At 47.8% G+C, this 20260-nt stretch overlaps 1 protein-coding gene across 1 annotated transcript in view; it reads left to right on the forward strand.

Annotated features, from left to right (window-relative positions):
- The window catches only part of PPFIA2 (PPFI scaffold protein A2), a 2034471-nt gene that overhangs the window by 215859 nt on the left and 1798352 nt on the right, over positions 1–20260 (forward strand). The window contains exon 2 of the mRNA XM_078674230.1: positions 4651–4901. Coding sequence (XP_078530356.1) covers positions 4653–4901 — 249 coding nt within the window. The 5' untranslated portion in view covers positions 4651–4652. The remainder of the gene's footprint in view (positions 1–4650; positions 4902–20260) is intronic.

The following is a 20260-nucleotide window of genomic DNA, read 5'->3' on the forward strand; positions in this document are numbered from 1 at the left end:
AAGCCCTAATTACAGCATCCTGAAGACCTCCTTCTTACTGCTGGCTCTCACCTGATCAGACTACCTGTAGATTTGACACTTTACAGGTAAGCAGCCTCCAGTATCAATATCATGGGTACACCATGTAGTGAGTCCCTGGCATGGGAGAATATAGTGCAACCCAGCAACTGGTGGCAGCCTCTCTGTTATTCTAGGGACAGTGTAGGGGAGAGGCTGAAATCATCCACTGACCCATCTTACTTCTTGGAAGAAAGGAGGCCAGGGAAGGTTTACTCTCCTCCTCCACTCCATCATCTGTGACTAGGTGCATGGTCAACTGAGACGTCACAAAGTAAGACTTGAGGCGAATGACATGTAGGACCCTTGAAATGGTCCTGGGTACCTTGAGGTCCACCAAGTAGGCGATATCACTCTTGTACTCTTCACCTCATAAGGTCCAGACCAGCGGTCTTGTAGGGCACTGGACTTCACAGACTCCAATACCCACACTTTTTGGCCAGGCTCAAATTCCACAAAGTGACATTCTGGTCATACTGGCGTTTCATTTCTTGGCCTGGCCGGGAAATTCCGTTCTGCTTGAGTTTTTCCCACTCCACGCAGAGTGTTGAGTTCCCAAAAACTTCACAGAGTGGAGTTTTTTCCTTAATTGCACTCACCAACATATGTTGGCGAGCATGAGCAAGGACAATCTTACTCCAGACCACCTCCTGGAAGACTTCTCAATGCAGGTGGTCGCGGATGGTTACTACCACGCAAGTTGATAAATCTTCCGGTTGCATTGTGATAGCTGCCACAGAAAGAAGCAGGGCCCTCTTCCGAAGTACTTGGTACTGTTCACGCTGATTTTGCAGCACATGACATTCATCTGTTGCTAAAAATCAGCTCGAACTGTACGATGTAACACACTCTGCCGCTTGTGGAACTTTGCGTAGCACGAAAGAGTTTCCACGAACTCCGCCAGGCCTATCCATTTCCTACAGGCTGGCTTCTAGATTTTACTGCACTTGCTTCCAGAAGTGCTTCACCTGGTTACGGAGAGCCATGATATAGCTGACCCCATCCTGGGGGCCTTCCTGGGAGATGCTTACAGCCCTCCTTCTCCCAGACTCCAACTTAGTGGACCTCTCAAAGGGTGCCCATACAGAGTTGAAAGGAGCTAAAGCCAACCCCCTTCTGCGGTATCTCCCTGTTGACAAATGTAAGGCATGGTAGGAGGACGTCCCACTTCCTCCTCATAGGATCTGAAAGGCCAATTATCATGCCTTTAGGGTCCTGTTGAACCTCTCAACAAACCCTTCATGAACCTTGATATGAAGTTGATACACTGGTCAGTCAGATACTACCTCCTTGAGACCTGGTCATTTTAGAGGCAGCCATTGTTCTCAGCGGACTCACCTACGGGTATCGGGTGGCATGGCCTACCAAGACCAGGATCAACCTGTTGCTAATGGCTGTCTTGGGGTCTCTCGGCCCAATAATGTTGATACACACCCTTTCAAAAGGGGGTGCCAGCAACAGGAAAAGGTTGCAGTGGAGCCTTGTGCTTTATTCCAGACTTGCTACCTGCCTGGCAGTTAGGACCTGAAGAATGCATCTGAAGCTCTCCTCATTTGAGGCTAGTAAAAGTGGTCGACAAGACTTTCAAAGGTCTTGTTCTTCCCTAAATGACCTGCCAGGGGTAGGTACATCATAAGCCAGCTCCAGTAGGAAGGTCATGTAGAACTGGTGGATGACCAACAAATGGGTTGTACGGTACCAGGCTCAGGAACCTTATACTCCCTATACAGGAGACGATTCTCCTAGTAAAACAGCTGAACAGTGAACACCAGGGGTGTCACCAGCTGCCTGGGAATTGCCCGATTGTCGTAGGTCCACAAGAGTAGGGCATTACCTCTATGCCTTGTAGAACTCCTCCTTGGTGGGACCCCCTTCCTTCTGCCAGTAGGCCAGCTCAGGTAGTTTCCTCAGGGCTGCAACATCTTCCCTTATAGACTCCGGTGCCTCCCACTTAGGTTCAGACTCCTCCCGGGCCATGCAAGTTCCAAGAGCAGGTTTCCCAGGCCCTTTGCATTTCTTCTATTTGGCAGGCATCCAAGTCATTCTTCCAGGCTCCAAGTCCACTTGAGGAGCTGGACATCAAGGCCTGAAAGGACGAGTCTGGCCTTGAAGTCCAGCTCCTTAAGGCTCATCTCATGAGCCAAACGCTCCAAAGCATTTCTCTGTTACATGGCCAATTTTACGACGGCAGTCCTCTGTGGCGGCGTTGGTTGCTGCATGAGAAGACTGGCTGGTGGGAGCTTGTGCTGAACTTCGGTGTGAGTGGCACTGTTCCAGTGCAAACTGGCCCATTCACTGTCATGAAGAGCTCAAAAGCTTGGTTTAAGAGTCAGCTGCGCCACAACAAGGGTCCACCACCTCACTAAAAACTGGCCCAGGATCTGCTGGTGAGCCTTTTATGTCCCCAAGGCCCAAATCTCAAATCAGGAAGCCAGCAGATGAGCCCTTTGAGGCACTCTGGGGTCCTAGGTTCAAGATGGGTTGCTGGTCCAGTTCTTCTTCCTCAGGCAAGAGGGCAGCAGGTCAGCACAAAAGGGCAGCAGCTCCTTCAGAGTCGCAGTCCAGCAGAGTGGCAGTCCTTGTAGCAACACAAGTGTGCTTCATCTTGACAGAGTATCCACAGGTCCAGAAGTGTACTGAAGCGGTGGTGTCTGAGGTCCTTCTTTTATCCCCTGGACCTTGGTTCTGGATGGTGGGTGAAGCTTCTAGACAGTGGCTTTAAAGTACATGGAATTTCCTGCCACCCCAGCCCTGCCTTCAAGCTGGCTGTGATGACAGTGCAGGGTTGTTAGGTCCTTTGTGTAAAGGTAGGACACTGCCTGTTCAGGTGCAAGTGAGGCTTGGCCCAGCTCCTCCCTCCCCTGCTTCAGGTGATGGCTCCTCCTCTCACACTTAAGCTCCAATTGTGTGTGGCTGTCTAGGAGGAATACACAAGCCCAACTGCCATCTACATCATCGTGTGATCGGGGACAGGCGGCAGTCACCAAATGGCCATGGCAAGAAAATGTCTTGTTTCTAAAAGTGGAATTTAAATTTGGATTTTAAAATCCATCTTCACCATTATTTAGGATTTTAAATTAGGATTCATGAGACACCAAACATAATCCAATGACCTCCTCCCACTGAGAAATTACACTTATAAAATGTAATTAGGTAACTTCAATGTTATCCTATGGGAGAGATATACTTTGCAGCAGAGAAAAACTGATTTAAAATGTTTTCCACTACAAGGACATGTAAAACTTAAAAGCACATGTCCAACTTTCTAAATACACTGAACCCAGCCCTTGGTGATGTAGAGGGCCTAACTTAGGGGTGACTTATATGCATTAAAAAGGAACGTTTGGGCCTGGCGAAAGATTTCCCCCTCTCACTCCCCCAAGTCTTTCATTAAAGTTTTGGAGGGGGTCTTGACTTCAAAACATTTTGGGTAGTGGGTTCAGAGAATAAGTTTGAAGACCTCTGTATTAAAGGGACATCATGAGTGTTAATGGAGTTTTGACTCTAGATGTCCCCATTATGAATTCTTGCTGCTCATGAAGAAAGAGGCAGGAAATGGGCTTCCCAGCACTTTTTATTGAATACCTGAATATGCATCTTTGAGTTGCAACTGTTACTGCAAACAATTGTTATGGTACTGAAGCTCTAATGTGGCTGCTGTCCATTTGCAATGTGGAAGCTTTCCCTGAAAGTCAGATTTCACTTTGTTAATTTCAGCTGTAGGCATGGGGCCGAGCCTGCAGGAACACAAAGGACTACTTCACACTTCTCTTTACATAATGGTGATTTGTTCAAAGTATTGCAGTTTCTGTGCCTTTAAGGGACACAGGCGGCATTAACACCGTTATGTAAATAAAAAAGACAGGTGGAAAGACTGCTGAGCTTCACAGGCCTTCATCTTTGCATGTGCAGTCATTCTGAAGTGTGCCTGGATGGAATCCTGCCTCATTGATATCATGTAGCAGGGAAACGGGTGTCTGCACTGGTGAAAGGAGATAGAGACGACAATTGCTATTTTATTTTGAAACATTTGGAAGTTTTTGCTGAAAAATTGAAAAGCATTTAGATTATGACGGAATAAGGTAAATGCATATAATTGAAGGATGGCAATGAATAATACACGAAGCATTCATACCAACGTTTGTAAGACAATAACTGCTGTCTTGCCTGTGGAAATACTTCAGCTTGGTGTGGCAATACATCAATACAATTTGGTATAGAGGAAGCCGGGTATATTGAATTAAAGCTTTGGTGTTTCTGGAGCCAATGTGTTTAGAACCAATGTGTTTAGTAGCTTTCTCGCAATCACCCTATGTACCAAGAGTATGAACCCGTGGCATAACTAAATGATGGGTGGCCTCTGCAGACTGTCTTAAGGGGCCCCTGAGCCTCCCATATCTCGCAGATATTTATAGACATTGGCCTAAGTGGGAGCCCCATGAAGAGTGCCCCTCCCCTCCCCCCCACCCCCGCACCTGCGTTACTCCCCTGATATGAACTCACCTAAATAGTAAATAGAATATCTGTGAAAGGTAAACTCTCACTTATTCCTTTAAAGTGGTGTATCAATTCTGTATGCATTTTCATTTGCAGGCATGATGTGTGAAGTAATGCCGACGATAAACGAGGACACCCCCTTGAGTCAAAGGGGGTCCCAGAGCAGCGGGTCAGACTCGGATTCCCACTTCGAGCAGCTGATGGTGAACATGCTAGATGAGCGAGACCGCCTCCTTGACACCCTCAGGGAGACGCAGGAGAGCCTGAACCTTGCCCAGCAACGCCTGCAGGATGTCATATACGACAGAGATTCACTTCAAAGACAGCTCAATTCGGCACTACCACAGGTCTGAGACGCGTGACTCCTTTAAATGACGTTTTCGCTAATTTTTATTGAAATGCCCAAGTAAATGGAAATGTTGTTCCCAAACTAACCTGGGTACCAATATGCAGTCGGCAATACTTTAAATGCATTTGCAATGGTCTGTTCCATGATTGTTTTTTTTTTTGTAAGAGCAAAATGAGAAGTCAATATCTGATTGTTGATGTGTCCACATTCGTCCTCGCATACCATTATTGTCAGATAAAATGCAACATTATCTCATCCTTCAAGGTTACTTTTTCTTTAAATAAAAAAATCATGTTATCTATTTACTTCTGACATTTTAGAATCAATCATTTTTATTGTATGAAAATCAGAATCAATATACACAGCTTCCTGCCTACATCTCACCACCGGCAGAGCGAAATATATAGCTTTTAGAATCACAGCCCGGAGGCCGACCACGTAAAACTTAGACAGGTAGGACTCCTTTAATGACTTCCAATTTTTTAAAAATAACCAGAATATAGCTAGAATAAAACAGACAAATAACAGTAAAAGCGACCCTCCCTCCCGGACCCCCAACCCTCCCCCCCACCTTCCTCCGCACCAGTTCCAGCTAGAGATAAAGCCCCGTAAAACAAGGCCGCACACTATCTCTCGTACCCTCACATCTGCTCAACCCTACGGTTACTAAGTGGAGCCCAGTGGCTCACGGGGCAATAGTCTAAGAAACTGTAAGTATTTCGGGCATGTTACTTCTCTCAAATCTTTTGTCAATAGGTGAATTAAGGGGGCCCACAATTTCGCAAACTCTTTGTCCCTCCCTTCAACACTGAGCGACATGTGCTCCATTGCTAGAAGATGCCACAAGCGATGTATCCATTCTAGGACATCCAGTGTCATTGGTGTCCCCCAAAGGGCTAAGATAACCTGGCGGGACGCCAGCAGCGCCAGAGCAATCTGCCTATCCCTGAGGGTTCTCAACGGGAAGGCCTTGGGGTGGGAGAGACCAAGCAATGTGTATTCTGGGGCACGGGGGAAAGCAACTCTGAAACGTGGCATCAATATCGTCCAGGACTTGAGTCCAATAGCGTTCCAGTTTCAGACAGTGCCATAATAGGTGGGCTAGGGTTCCCGTGGATCCGCAACCCCTCCAGCAGAGATCAGTTTTATTCTTGTCCCAGCAATGCACTCGAGCAGGGGTGTAGTACCAATATGTGATTACTTTTAAACCGATTCCTCCCCCGCAGTATTGTGTGCAGTGTGATGTGCTCTGTATATGATATGGTCCCATTCTTTAGGTGACAATGGCCTACCCACTTCCGTTTCCCAGCGCACCTGCGCCTTGGTACGTTGTCTAGAGGGAGGCACCATAAGCATGGAATAAAGTTCGGAAATTAGCCAGCGATCATCTGCATTGCGCACTAACCATTTTTCAAATGCTGTCAGGGGTCTGGACATGAGGGCAAAATTAGCGGGACGAGTCACCTAGTAAGAGACCTGGCTATATGGCAATGCATCCTTATCTAAAAGAACATAGTCCTGTTGCAGTTGCGCAAAGGATATCAACCCCCTCTGTGTCTAAGAGGGACCGGACTCGCTTGCAGCCCTCCTCTCGCCACCTCTGAAACACTACCGACTTCTGTCCCGGCAGAAAATCAGGGTTATCTACAATGGGAGACATAGGCGATGAGAATGATGTCCACCCTTTCTTCACGGCTACTCCGTCACAGACCTTGAGGGTGGGCGAGGTGACCGGTAAGGAATATAGCCCCCACGCTCTGTTTGCGGGGTAACCACAATTCCCTCCAGATATTCACCCAGCAACTGCCTGATCAAATAAATCCCATTGTTTACTGGACAGTGGCCTGTTCCATTCCACTACGTAGCAGAGACATGCAGCTTGGTAATTGCTGCCAATGAGCGGGAGCCCCAAACCACCCTGTGCTTTTGGACGTGTCATTTGGTTGAGAGAAACTCGCGGCTTTTTCCCTTCCCGCACAAAGCCATTAATAAGGCTCTGCAGTTTCCTAAGCGTTACCGGCGGTGGAGTCATCGGCAGCATTTGAAAGATGTATAAGATGTGTGGGAGAACCGTCATTTTCACTGTCGCTATCCTCCTAAACCAAGTCAAGTGCAGTCGTGACCAGGCATTCAGCGCCTTGGTCGTGTGTTCCAAAAGCAGGGCGTAATTGAGCGAAACTGTCCTCCCAATGGTCGGCGCCATTTTAACCTCCAGATATGTTAATTCTGTGTGCGTCCAGTGGAAAGTGAAATCCCTCTGTAGGGCCTCCACTTCCTCAGAGGGAATGGATAGGTTAAAGATCATACATTTCCCTAAATTAAATTAAACCCCAAGACTTCCCCAAATGCAGCGAGTAGAGCAGGAAGAGTCGTCCTGGGCTGAGTAAGCAACAGTATCACATCATCTGCGTACAGACTAATTTTATGGACGTCAGCCCCACACTTAAGACTCACCACCGCTGATTAGCCCGATTCCGTTGAGCTAAAGGCTCCATGTAGAGCACATAAAAGCGGTGACAAGGGGCAACCCTGCCTCGTCCCCCACGCAATGGAAAAGAAGTCAGACCTGCACCCATTGACCCGCATGTACGCCCTGGGAGACTGATATATGAACCTGATCCATTGCAAAAAGTTCTCACCGATCCCATATCTGGCTGGCACCGTGAAGAGATAGCCCCAACCCACCCGGTCAAAGGCTTTTTCGGCCTCTATGGATAAGAGTAAGGCTGGTCTTTGAGATCTCTGTGTACTGTCGATGAGGTGCAACAGACGTTTGGCATTGTCACTCCCATGCCTGGATGGAATAAAACCCGATTGGTCTGGCTCAATGATGTCCGCCATAAGGGGGATGAGGCGCGCCACTAATATTCCCGCAAAGAGCTTTGCATCAATGTTAAGGAGCGAGATAGGTCTGTAGAACCCGCATGTTCGCGCATCCTTGCCCAGTTTCAATATAACCGAAATCGCCACCTCCGACATAGAGGGGGTCACCGAACCAGAGTAAAGAAAAGAGTTAAACAGGCAAGTTAAAAAGGGAGCCATATCTGTACAGAACGTCTTGTGAAAGGATGCCAGTAATGCATCCGGTCCCGGCGACTTGGCCAGCTTCAGTCTAGAGATAGCGGAAATCACCTCTTCAATACGAATTGCCACGTCAAGGTCCTCCGTCACAGTCCTAGGGAGAGGTGTTATATCACAGGAGGTCAGATATGCATGTGGGTCCTGTGGTGGCGAGTCCTGGTCTGAATAGAGGTGTTGATTAAAAACTGTGGAAGGCGTCCACAATCTGCTCATCCGCAGATTGTTCTACCCCCGTGTGGTCACGGATCGACTGGATCAATGACGATTGTGTCAACGCGAAGCCTATGAGCCAACATTTTCCCGCACCTATCACTGCTAAGATAAAATTTGTGCCTCAACCTGAGGAGGGTATGCTCCGCTCTGTCCAGATCTAAGTGCTTCAGTGCACGCCTGTGGTTTTCTAGCTCCCGCCACACCTGCGGAGCGCCGGTGTGCTTATGAATAGCCTCTAACTCTCCGACCTCCCTTTCTAACGCCGCACGCTTTTCTCTGCGAATGGAATTATAGGCTGCTGCAATGGTGATAAACTCCCTGCGTGCCACCAACTTCAGGGCCCCCCAAACCGATGACAAGGAGGTGGACCCCACATCGTTCTCCCAGAGCATGCGCTTCACCATATCCTCAGACTGCAACAAACTCTCTCTAAGCCGCCATCCAGGCCTGAAGGTTCGTGCACACTGTGCAGGCAGAAGGACCGAAATGAGGGCGTGGTCAGAGAGAGAGCGGGGAGTAATAGCAGGGGTATGGAGACTGGGCATGAGCGAGGTGGAGGCCAAAAAATGATCAAGGCGCGCATATGTTTTATGTGCCTCCGAGTAATATGTAAAGTCTTGTTCAGAGGGATGATGTACCTGCCACACATCACACAATCCACTATATACCAGCCAGTCCTTACCCGCCGTGGACAGAGCCCCTGCTTGGTGCGTCCGTTGACCAGACCTATCCTGCCCTGCATCCATCACCAGATTAAGATCTCCGCCCACCAGAATCGCAGTGTCCGGGGAAGTGAGAACCGCTAATAAGGCGGAGAGAAGGAAGGGTTCCTGTTTCTCATTCGGGGCATAGAGTGTCCCAATGGTAAGGTGAGTCCCCCCCACTGCAACCTTATAGCCAACAACCGTCCCTTAATTTCTGCCACTATTGAAATTATCTTGCATTGGCACTGAGCCCCTCATAAGATAGCCACCCCGTTTTTCTTGGATGGCCCGAAGACCATACTTGATGCGGGAACCGCCTATCACGCATACGCATAACAGCGTTGGTGAGCAAGTGCGTCTCTTGGAGTATGCAAATATCACTTTTATCATTTGGAACGGCCTCCCGTCGGAGCTCAGACTAGTCACTGACCCCCTTCCTTTTAGACGGAGATTAAAAACCTGGCTGCTTCTGTAGTTGACACTTTTTTCTTTTGCACTCTGAGTTTGCCAAGCGCCAGGATGCCTGTTAGGTTACAGTGCGCTCTACAAATTGAATAAATAAATAATAAATCATTTTCAAGGAGGGAGAGCACTGCAGCACGTTTAACCGGGTTGTTTAGCGAACATTCAGGCTTACCACCTTAAGGACCCTGACCATATATCAACCTGCAATACGCTCTACATGGCAAACGCTGGCATCTGACCCCTACGTGTATCAGCACAAGAGACCTGGCACTTCTTTTGATAGGTCGCTTTAGTACAAGAACTGATGCGGAGGATCCCAACTGCATCCTATACCCACCCCTATCCCAAAAAAAAACCAAAAACACAGCCCCTAAGGAGAAAGGTGTTAACAAACAAAACATGACCAAAGTTCATCTCAGTGAGTAAATCCAGGAGATCGTGGCTGCAACTAACGTCCAACCCAAGGAAAGATCGAAATGTGACCACCTCAACAATGAAGAACCGTCAAAACGTTCAACCGGGCACTGCTTTCTGCCCCTCCGACGCCCCTCTGTGTGCCCACTCCCATGTCACCAGCTGACAACATCACGGGGTGACAGGGCGGTCCGTAGCCTGAGACACAAAGGAAAGTACTGCATCTTTCTCCTTGTTCCTTGTGGCCTGGTCAGGTTTCTTGATTGGGGTCGGTCTCCCCACTCACTGCCAACCTGAGGAACGATGTGCATGCTGCGGCTTGGGTCTCTCTTCTCGGTCCGAGGAAGTGGTATGCTCAAGACAAAGGATTCCCATGGCTTCCTCAAGTGATCTGAGCTGCAGTAACTTGCCCTGATGTTTAAAAATTAGGCGGAATGGGTGGCCCCATGCATAGGGAATATTGAACTCTCGTAAATGTGTGGTCACCGGTTTGAACACCCTCCTCTTGACTAGGTTGGTGGCTGCCAAATCCTGAAAAAGAGCTGGTTGACAGCCATGGAATTGTATCGGCTGGGCCTCACAGGCTTTCCGAAGAATGCACTCTTTTAATTGGAAGTCGTGGATGCACACTAAAATATCCGGGGGAGGTGCTATATTGCCTCGCGGGAGGCCCACACAATGGACCCTATCTATTTGAATGTCCAAGGTCTCCTCCTTTCCCAGGATCTGCTGGAAAAGTGCGCTGACGTAAGCTCTGAGATTGTCTCCCTCCTCCTTCCATGGGACTGCCCTGATGCGTACATTGTTCCGTCTGGAACAGTTCTCCAGGTCCACAGCGTGGGCCTGGAGATCGATGTTCTGCTCACTTAGGCGCAACATTTCTTGCTGCAAGTGGTGGATCACTTCATCCCTAACAAGATCGTGCTCCTCAAGGGTCACCACCCGCTCGCCAATCTCGTCTACATCACGATTCACCTCCTTTAAATCCGGAGCCAGCTGGGATCAAAGGTCTTGTAAATCCTCTTTGATGGCTGAGAGGAGCTCCCCCGTAAAGGCTTTAGTCGCTGGCAAGTCATCCCCCTTGGGTGAGCAGGGTCCCTTGTCTCCCTGGGCTGCAGAGCGACCCGTCTGTTTCAGGAGGAGCTCTTTTAGAGATTTCTCTTTGCGTGCTCGTGCCACAGCCGTGCTGTCGCCTTCCATCCGGGGATCCCAGACACCACCTGAACTCCTCTCTAGCTGTAAAGCTCCACGTGCCCCCTCTCGCAGCCCTGCTCCAGGACCCACCATCCGCCGAAGAGCGGACCATAAATGACCCTCTCCAGGCCCGGCCGGCTTGCTGGCTCGCCAGTGATTCTCCACCTTCACCCAAACCACCACTCAAACGCCCCGTCCGCCGATACCCGGACAGAGGGGCCTCACCACAATCCCAGCTTCTCTCCAACCGCTCAGCCCTCCACACGGGACCAATCATCTTCAGGGCCCATGCACGCTGGGCACTTAGTATGCGAGACTGTAGGGCTCTCTAGGATCGTAGTGCAGGCACAAGCCATCAGCCGCTCATCGGACCGACCAGGCTCGATCCAGCCCTGCACTCACCCCAGCGTGTCCTCACGTCTGCCACAACACCATGAGTTCTCTCCGCTACCTCACCACTCCACACTCGAGGCACCTCGGGACCTCCCGGCCAGCACCACATTTTCACAGTTACAGGAGCTCTATGGGCTTGAGTACCAGGCCAACAGACCCCGAGCTATGCTTTGTTCCCCAGTCACTGAGGATCGCTAAACTCACAGCCCCTAGGGCCCGCACAGGCCTCAGCGGCACTCTCCGGACCCATGCAACCTCTGTCGGGGGCCCTTATCAAGCAGGAATCAAGCAGCTGCAGTGGGACGGCAGTCCAGGTATTGCGGAGGGACCCACAGCATCCCCCCAACTTGCTGATTATGGTGACTCACAGGAAGCAGCCTTTAAGCGCCGTACCCGCACCACTTTACGGCCTCCTCCATTCGCCGACCCACGGACTGAGCTCGCCCCCACCTGGCCTTGTCCGACCAACCACAAGGCCGCTTACCGGACTCCTGCCGCCCGCAGGCCGACCTGACTGGCACTCGGTCTGACAGCTGCTTCTCACCTCGCATCCCAGAAGGGGAATTGCTGCAGTCCACTTTTCGCCGCCTTCAGGCACCGGAGCTCCACCTGCAAGTTTGGCCCGGATCAACGGGCCAGGCCCTCCGCTCCTCCCAGTCCAGCTGGCAGAACCTCAGAATGGCGTTGGCTCGATCTGTTGCACTGTGGCGGGATATCGGTGTGTGTCGCCACCTCCGTGCACCTGGCAGCCCACAGATGGGCCCCCACTATTCCACACTCCCGCTCGTCATTGCCGGGCAGCACCACCAGGCCGCGCCTGTCACACCGGGCTCTCCGGCAGGGCCGCGCTCCCTCTCAGACACGAGAGGCTGCAACCCATCACTGCCGCCGAAAACCACAGGAAGAGAGTTGGGGTTCGTAAGATGCGCAGAGCCACACCAACTCTGCCGACAGGCAGATGGCACGAGAGGTGGGTGATTGAACAAGGCTAAAGCTTGGCGGCACCGGAGGGACAGGATTCCACCTCCTATCTCACCGCCATCTTGACCTACTTCTGACATTTTACACAAACGAATGAAATAAACATTATCATGATGCATCTATTTTTATGGTCTGACTTGAAAGCACAGGTGACGCCAGACAATTATGTGAGAATTACTAGAGAGGGCTTTTGACCTCGGCCACATTTTGGGAGCCTGGAGTGCATGCCTTGATTGGGAAGAAGTAGTGTGCTTCCAAAGAATAAGTGCTTGCCCTGCACAAAGTTGTGATAATTTTGTTTATCCAGATGCCTGAGGTTGAACTTACAGGGGCACACACACGGCTAGATAATTATTGGTGTTTTTCTCTGGCAGCAGCACAGATGGGAGCAGGGCAGTAATTAAACTAGATGGAGTTCTATGTCTGGCTTGACAGTGCAATTGTCAACTGACCATTTAACCTATATCAATATTATTTTACAGTTATTTGCTTCTACACATTTAAATAGCTAGTCCCAATCTGTTTAATCGTAATGCTTCACACACAATACATACAATATTCCTGTAACTTTTGAAATTGCCAATGCTTGTTTAAATTGCATATCGTATGCTACTCTAAGAGGCTCTAATAACATGTATTTTACTGAGGTCAAAGAGCTATCAGTGTCAGCATCTGTCGAACTTATGCATACATGAACAACTGGTGCAGGCAAAGTTGTGAAAGCTTTTTCTAAAATGTTGCCTTTTCTATGAACGTAATAGCCTTTTCTGGGGTGGGTAAACAATATACTAAAGTAGTAGGAGAGGAATGCAGCAAAATGTTCCTATGAAAATCTTTTTATTTGGGAAACCTTATCCTGCAAAAACCTTGTAGGAAAATTACTTGCCCTCAAACAAATTTGGAGGAAGGCCAAAAACCTCCCAACTTTGGGAAACAAAAAATGGTTTGCACTTCACCCAACTTCTTTAGGGAAGTTATTATTTTGCTTCCACTAAAATCAATAATTTAACGATCATGTCACTTTGAATAAGAAAAAGGAACAGACCCAACACAGAACAGTTGGGTAATTAACCTAACGCTTTTGTAGATCAATAAGCCACACAACAATCTGTGGCCTTCCGAACTAAGAATGTGCCAAGTACATTTATTTTTAGATTTATAATCTACCCCTTTTATTGGTTTTTCTGATAATGTTCCATTCAAAGAATCACAAATGTGCCTCAGAATTGTCACAAGTTAACAAACTGATTTGTCTATTAAAACTCCTTAAAGTGTGTTTTGCTAACCCCCATTTGTCCCTATAACTATTGTTAAATAATTAATACATGTGAAGGAGAAACCATACCTATGTAATGCAGTTATTTTCCATTTCCTCAAAATTATTCACATTTCCAGTGAGGAAGATTACAAATAAAAACATAAAATAAAAGAAGCGTTATACTTGTCCCCATATTAATGTTGCAATGGTCCTCGTTCTTATTAACATTTCAGAAAAATTTGTAGCACTGACTAATAATGACCGGGCATACAATCGGGGTCAGGGAAATTTTTAACTTAAAGATACGCGGTATAAGTATTTTGCAAGGTGTGGAAGACTGCATAGATTTGAACTTGCTACAGGCAGTGTTTGTTTTATTATCCAGGAAATCAACAGTAAAACTGCCCAACAGACTATAAACAAGCCTACAAAGAGTAAAAAAAATCAGCCCACACACTGACTGGTCAGATAGCTCATTGAGCACTGCCTGATTCCCTGCCTACAGGTACTACACCTGAAGTATATGAATATCCACTCCCTAATATTTGTGCTCTTTGACAGTGATTAGAACTCTTTCTTTTAGTCATTGTTTTTCAGGTGCCTTTTTCACAGTTGTTAGTCTGATCATGGTACCTATTAAGTGCTGATAAGACCATTTTTCTAACACATAAAGGGTAAAGGGTAATAATCTCTCCCCAATTCTATCTTCTCTGAAGAAGCATCTACAACTACTTTTTAACTAGGTGTGTAATCCAAATGTTGGTCATTCAGAACTTTGTGTGGATTGCTCTGAAGTTTTACAGTTTACAAAAGTCCGTTTTTGGTACACAAGCAGCAGATTCAAAACAATACGCTTATTGTGACTTAACGTTTTTGTTCTTTTTTCCATTTGTTCTGTCTTTCATTTGTTCTTTTCATCCTTTACTTTCTTTCTCTTTTTCTTTCTTTGTTTGTTTCTCTATTTCGGTTGTTGTTGGACTTAGCCCTTTTTGCAAGGTAATCCCTACACTTTTTGCCTTTCTCCTAGCCGTTTTTCTGACATGGTGTTGGTGGTTTTAAGACTCTGGGCACTTTAGCACTGCTGTTCATTGTAAAGTGCGTGTGCTCTCTGTGTTAAATATGGTAAGATTGGTCTACATTTGTTTGGCCTATTTAATTTACCTGTCAGTCCCTTGTAAAGTGGTATCTCACATACCCAGGGCTGGTGAATTAAATGCTACTGGTGGGCTTGCAGCGCTGATTGCGCCACCCACCAAAGTAGCCTTTCAAACCTATCCCAGGGCTCTGCCATTGCAGGGCCTGTGCGCGCAGTGTTACTGCCGCTGTGACGTGGCACCTAAAGTGTGTGCCATGTCCATGACCCCCCTTTTACCATATGTCAGTCACCCCTAAAGTAGGCCCTAGCTAGCCATGAGGGCAGGGTGCATTTTAGGTAAAGGATAGGACATGTACCTTAAGTGGGTGACATGTCCTGGTAGTGACAAACAGCCCTTTTGGTTTCTCACTACTGTGGGGCTGCCCTCCTATAGGAATCCATTGGGGATTCACGGATAAGAGTTTCAGTGTTAATTCCCGATATGAGAGGCGCAGCGTGGTCAAGTTTGGTATGTTTGAAATAGTAATAATAAATGCTACGCAATGGTGTGCGTAGATTTATTATAACTATATTAGAAATGCCACTTTTAGAAGTTGGCATTTCTGTGTGCTATGTGTCTGCCTGCCTGATATGAATTTCATGTCTGGCTTTTAAGTGCGAGGGGCTAGTGAGGTGTGAGTGGCTCCAGGAGGGGCAGGGTGAGTCAGCGCTAGGCTGAATGGGACATCTACATTTGGAGTGGTGGGAGGAGTAGTCTTGGGTCCCTGAATAGGATTGTGCCTGCCCTGGTGAATGCTGGCTCCACCCCCTGTGGTGTGTCTGATGATGAACCCACACCTAACAATAGAGAAGAGGAGCCCTGTCAACAGAGTGCTCCAAATCCCCTCTGAATCAGTTGTATCTGTTTCCCCCAAAGCCCTATTCTGCAGACAAAGAGATTCTGTGTATAAATACTGGGGCCGTGGCCCCATGAAAATGTGTTGTTCCTGTGCTTATCTGGGCTGGGGGGGACACTCTGCCAGTAGGAACCGCTGTGGGACTCAGCTGCAGCTTCTTGGGGGTCCCTGCTTGCAGGCCTGCCTGGCTGCGGCCTGCTGAGGTGCCTCCAGCCCCAAGGACTTTTAGTTCCTTGCCTAGCCTTTTCCCTGGATGTTTTGTTTGGGCATAGCACCTCGTGAGCTCTGTATTTTCATTGCCCAAGAGAGAGTGAGGAGCTGGTGGCGGGCAGCGCACTGCTGCAGTAATTATTAAGGGAATCCCAATGGGGATATTCACCCGAGGTGCCGGTGGGAGCGGGTGCCCACCCCGCATTTTGTGGTCTCTTTGAATAGCGGGTGCCTATCACCGCATTTGGCCAAGGTTGGCGGGAGCCCACCTCGCACCTGTGCTGTTTGGATTGCGGGTGCCTACCCCGCGTTGTTTAAATCGAGAGGGAGCCCACCCCGCGTTGTGTTGTGCTTGGGAGGGAGCCCACCCCGCGTTTCGGGTAGAGAGCGGGTGCTCACCCCTCATGTTGGCTTTATTCAAGGCGGGTGCACACCCAGCACTTTACCAAGAAGGGAAATCATGGCCACGACCCGGGACAAGCTACCCGGAAGCCAGGTGCCTGCTTCCTGATGGTGGGCAGAGCCAATCCACGGAAGCAGAGGCTGCCAGAAGGGAAGAGAGGGACTGCAGCTGAGCAGTGGGGCTCCCGTGGTGAAGGGAGAGCCCTGGGTGTACTGCACAGGCTAGAGTGAGGAAGTGGCTGCCAGCCCGAGCAGGGCTCCTGTGTTTTTGGGAGGAGCCCCGCGGGCAGTCCAGGATGTCCGGAGCCTCGTAGGCTCCTTGCCGAAGTCCCTGCCCCAGGAGAGGGACCGGGTGAAGAGTAGAGTTACTGCCACTCCGGAGGAGGCAGAGACAATCGAGGGAGAGCCCCCGGGGAGTGGGGCTAAGATGTGAGCTGTCCGGGGGGTTGGGTCAAGGCACGTTGCCGGTGCCTACCCCCTCCATTGGGCCTTGGGGATGCTTCCAAAGCAGAAGTGGTGCTGATCTGTGTACACAGCTGCACTGCAGTTGCGGGCAGCTGCATCGTTGGGCACATTCATTTTATAGAGGCCCAGTGGGGGACTCAGGGCACTGTGGTGCCAGTGTTTCATTTGGTCACAGCTGCCCCGCCGAACAGTGGGCAGCTGCAACGCTTGGGGGCAGTTCTTTCGTTGAGAAAGGGGTGAGTTGCAACCCACGCCCCAGCGCATCTGCACCCTGTGTTTTCGCTGTATTGGTAGCTGAGCCCTGACTTTGCTGGACAAAGGTCATTGGAGACCTAGAGAAGGCCAGTTGGCCTGGGGGTCAGTTTTATGTGGTAGGGTGTGAGGCCCTCTTGTAAGGCCTAAGACATAATGTGTGGATATTTAGTAGGCTTATGCATAATGTGTTTATGCTGGTAAGGTCTATTGCATAATGTGTTTACGCTAATGAGGTTTGGCGCCTGTGTTTTATGCCTACTGCTTATGCCTAATGTCATGTTATGATATTTTAGGATGGTGTCTAATGCTAATGTGATAATGCTTAGGTCAATATGGTCCCAGTAGTTACTGGTTGAGTTTTGCATTTACTAGCCTGTTCTGATGGTTCTGACCGTGCCCGATTGGTCTGGTCCTGTATATAATCCCCTGTAAATTTCTACCAGGTGCCAGTTGGCCCAGTGTATATGTGTGATTATGATCTAATGTGTTTATGATAATACAAAGGCTATTTTTATATAACCTTGTGTAGAGTTTCTTTTGTGGTGTGTCTAGTGTGTTGCTGCTGTGTGTGTGTGTTGCGCAAATGCTTTACACATTGCCTCTGGGATAAGCCTGACTGCTTGTGCCAAGCTACCAAGGGGTGAGCAGGGCTTATCTTCTTTGTGTAACTCTCTTGCCCTGACTAGAGTGGTGGTTTCTGCCTGGCTTTGACGCAAGCCCTAGCCAACCTGAAATCCCATTTCTAACAGTTGTTTATTTACTCAGCATATTAAAAAGTAATTGTATTAAACCGAGGTCCCTTGTGCCTCAAGAGTTTTTGAAGATTAAGTCTATGTTTTTTTATATTTGATCTGGGTTGCAGTCAACCAAAGTGTCCCACCACCCAGGTGTTCCATACATGAGGCTCACACAATGGCCAGGAAAGGAAAATGTTTTCTCATCTAGAATAAATTTTGGTGAGGGTATCTTTCAGACACCTGTGAAGAAACTCTCATTTCTTTTCATTACTTTCTTTCTGTTGAAACATTTTTTCAGCCTGAGCATTTGCAAATGGCATCGGTGGCTGGGTGCCTGCTAACACCAGGGTTAAAAGTGAATGAGTTGTACGTGTCTCATCAGGTAGTTTCTTTCGCATGTGGAGTTCTATTCGTGCCAAGTAGGCCCTTTGGCAAGTAAATCTTCACTTCAACATGTACATGTGTACATCGGTGTTTGTGATTGACAGGAAGAATGGATGAGCTGTAAATTATAGCTTGGGCCAATTCTCGCCTCTTTTGAGAACTCTTTATGGGCATGCATATTACCCGTATTTTTCTGCTTGTAATATTGCCACTTAGTTCAGAACTCATTCACAATACAGCTCTCTTTCAGGCTTTCAGAGTCAATTGTGTGAACTCAACACTTTCTTATTCATTCACTCGAAGTGCCTTTGCGTTTTAAATCTCCCACACAAAGGACCAGGGGTTGGTGCCTCAAAGATACTTAAAGCTTATTTATGTGGACTGAAGTACAAAGGCGCATTTTCACCAGTTTACAGAAAGGTCAGCGTCCTTCTCTCTGACAGATCCGCAGGAAAGGCAATCCAGATAAGCTGGAATTCCTTTTTTTCTTCCAGTATATTTAAGTAGTCTACTTACAAGAGTAACTTCTTTAACAGCAAGGATGGAGAGGTGTGAGCAATAGAAAGTGTTAGATGTGCATTTAGCATTGAATAGTATACGAGAAGTATTGTTTGTATGAGCTTCAGACAAAGACATGGCTTAGGAGAGTCTTGGGCTAAGAGGTGGTTGGTTTGTAGAAACCTTGATAAATTTGGAGAGCGAGGCTTGCATTTGCTTTACAGAAACTCAACAGGTTAAGATTCTGCTGACTCATTGTTTTCTATCAGTGAGAGAGGAAACACATTTTGTAAGAGTACAGAGTAGGCAAGAGACACTCGCTAACAATCTTTCATTTTCAGGAAGCTGAGACCAAAAAGGCAGCAGCATCTTAAATTCTAGTAGATGAGTGGCCTAACTCAGAGAACCCTTCCCTCCACTCTTCCTTTTTTCACTGTATGCATTGTGTGAGCTTCATTCCAAGCACTCTTAGCTTACCAAACCACATTGGAATATGTTTTGGTGCTAAATAACGAACATTTAAATTTCCAGTAGCTTCAATTGCAGACTATTTGGCCAAGGAATTAATTGAGCACAGAAATATTTGTATCTACAAAAGTGAATTTTGCATTGATCTATTCCAATAGGCTCATAAAGTGACTTCTGGGCACGTAAGAAAAGCGATGTAGACATAGTACAGAAATGTTACATAAAAGAATACAATATGTTGTGTTACATACCACTAGGTTTAACACCCTGCTATTCACTGCTGTCACATAGCAGCCGTGAAAAACAAGATTTGATTTTCAGTGCTCTTATGTCAAGGGAGTGAAAAACTTGAGTTTGAAACAAGTGCTTGGATGAACACTGATCAACCCCTCACCTGGGTTTACTGAAAACCAAAAGAAACGGTGGAATAAGGCACAATAGTGTGCTGCCGTCAAGCCTTCCTCTGTCTTGTTTGGGCCAGACTCGCAGCACTTGTCATCATTGAACCAGATCTCTGGCTATTACTTAGAGTGAAGAACATGGCCTTCAGTTTGGGATGTGGAATAAAAGCTGCGAGGACACTGTGTAAGAGTGGGACAACACCAAATATTTGTTTGTGAGGTTGGCAGGGGTCTAGGTATGACGTTTTGGGGAGTGAAAATCACAAGGCAGCATGTAATAACATGTGTGGGACTGTGAGCTACTAGGACACCAGTTACTATTCATATTGGGGCAATTGAGGTCCTACTGATGGAGATGCGTACAAGTGGCATACCAAAAGGTATGGGTGTTTCCATATACATACATACATACATACTATGCACCGAGGAGCTGGATAAACATCCTCATATCCATTAGGACTAGCCCAATGCTACCCCAATTTAGGAAAGAGTTGAAGACTCACCTCTTTCAAGAATACTACATCACAATGTATTAACGATCAAGAAACCTGATGTCTCTTTTATCACTCTCGAATGTATGCTTGTCTTTGACCAAGTATGGTATTTTACTGTCTGTTGGCTAGGTTTGTGCTGTGGAAATACCATACGCTTACATACATACATACATACACACATACATACATACATACAAATGCACTATCAAAAGAAAGGAGGAGTGGGAGAGGGTGGTGAGGAGAGTGGCAGCACACTAGGTGTTGTCTGTTCATATTTGTGCATTGGCCCCCATGGAGGTAAGAAGGGAGGGAGAGTAGATGAGCTTGAATTAAGAGTGGAGGGTGAAA

Source organism: Lissotriton helveticus, chromosome 1_1, assembly GCF_964261635.1.
Source record: "Lissotriton helveticus chromosome 1_1, aLisHel1.1, whole genome shotgun sequence".
NCBI classification, from domain to species: domain Eukaryota; kingdom Metazoa; phylum Chordata; class Amphibia; order Caudata; family Salamandridae; genus Lissotriton; species Lissotriton helveticus.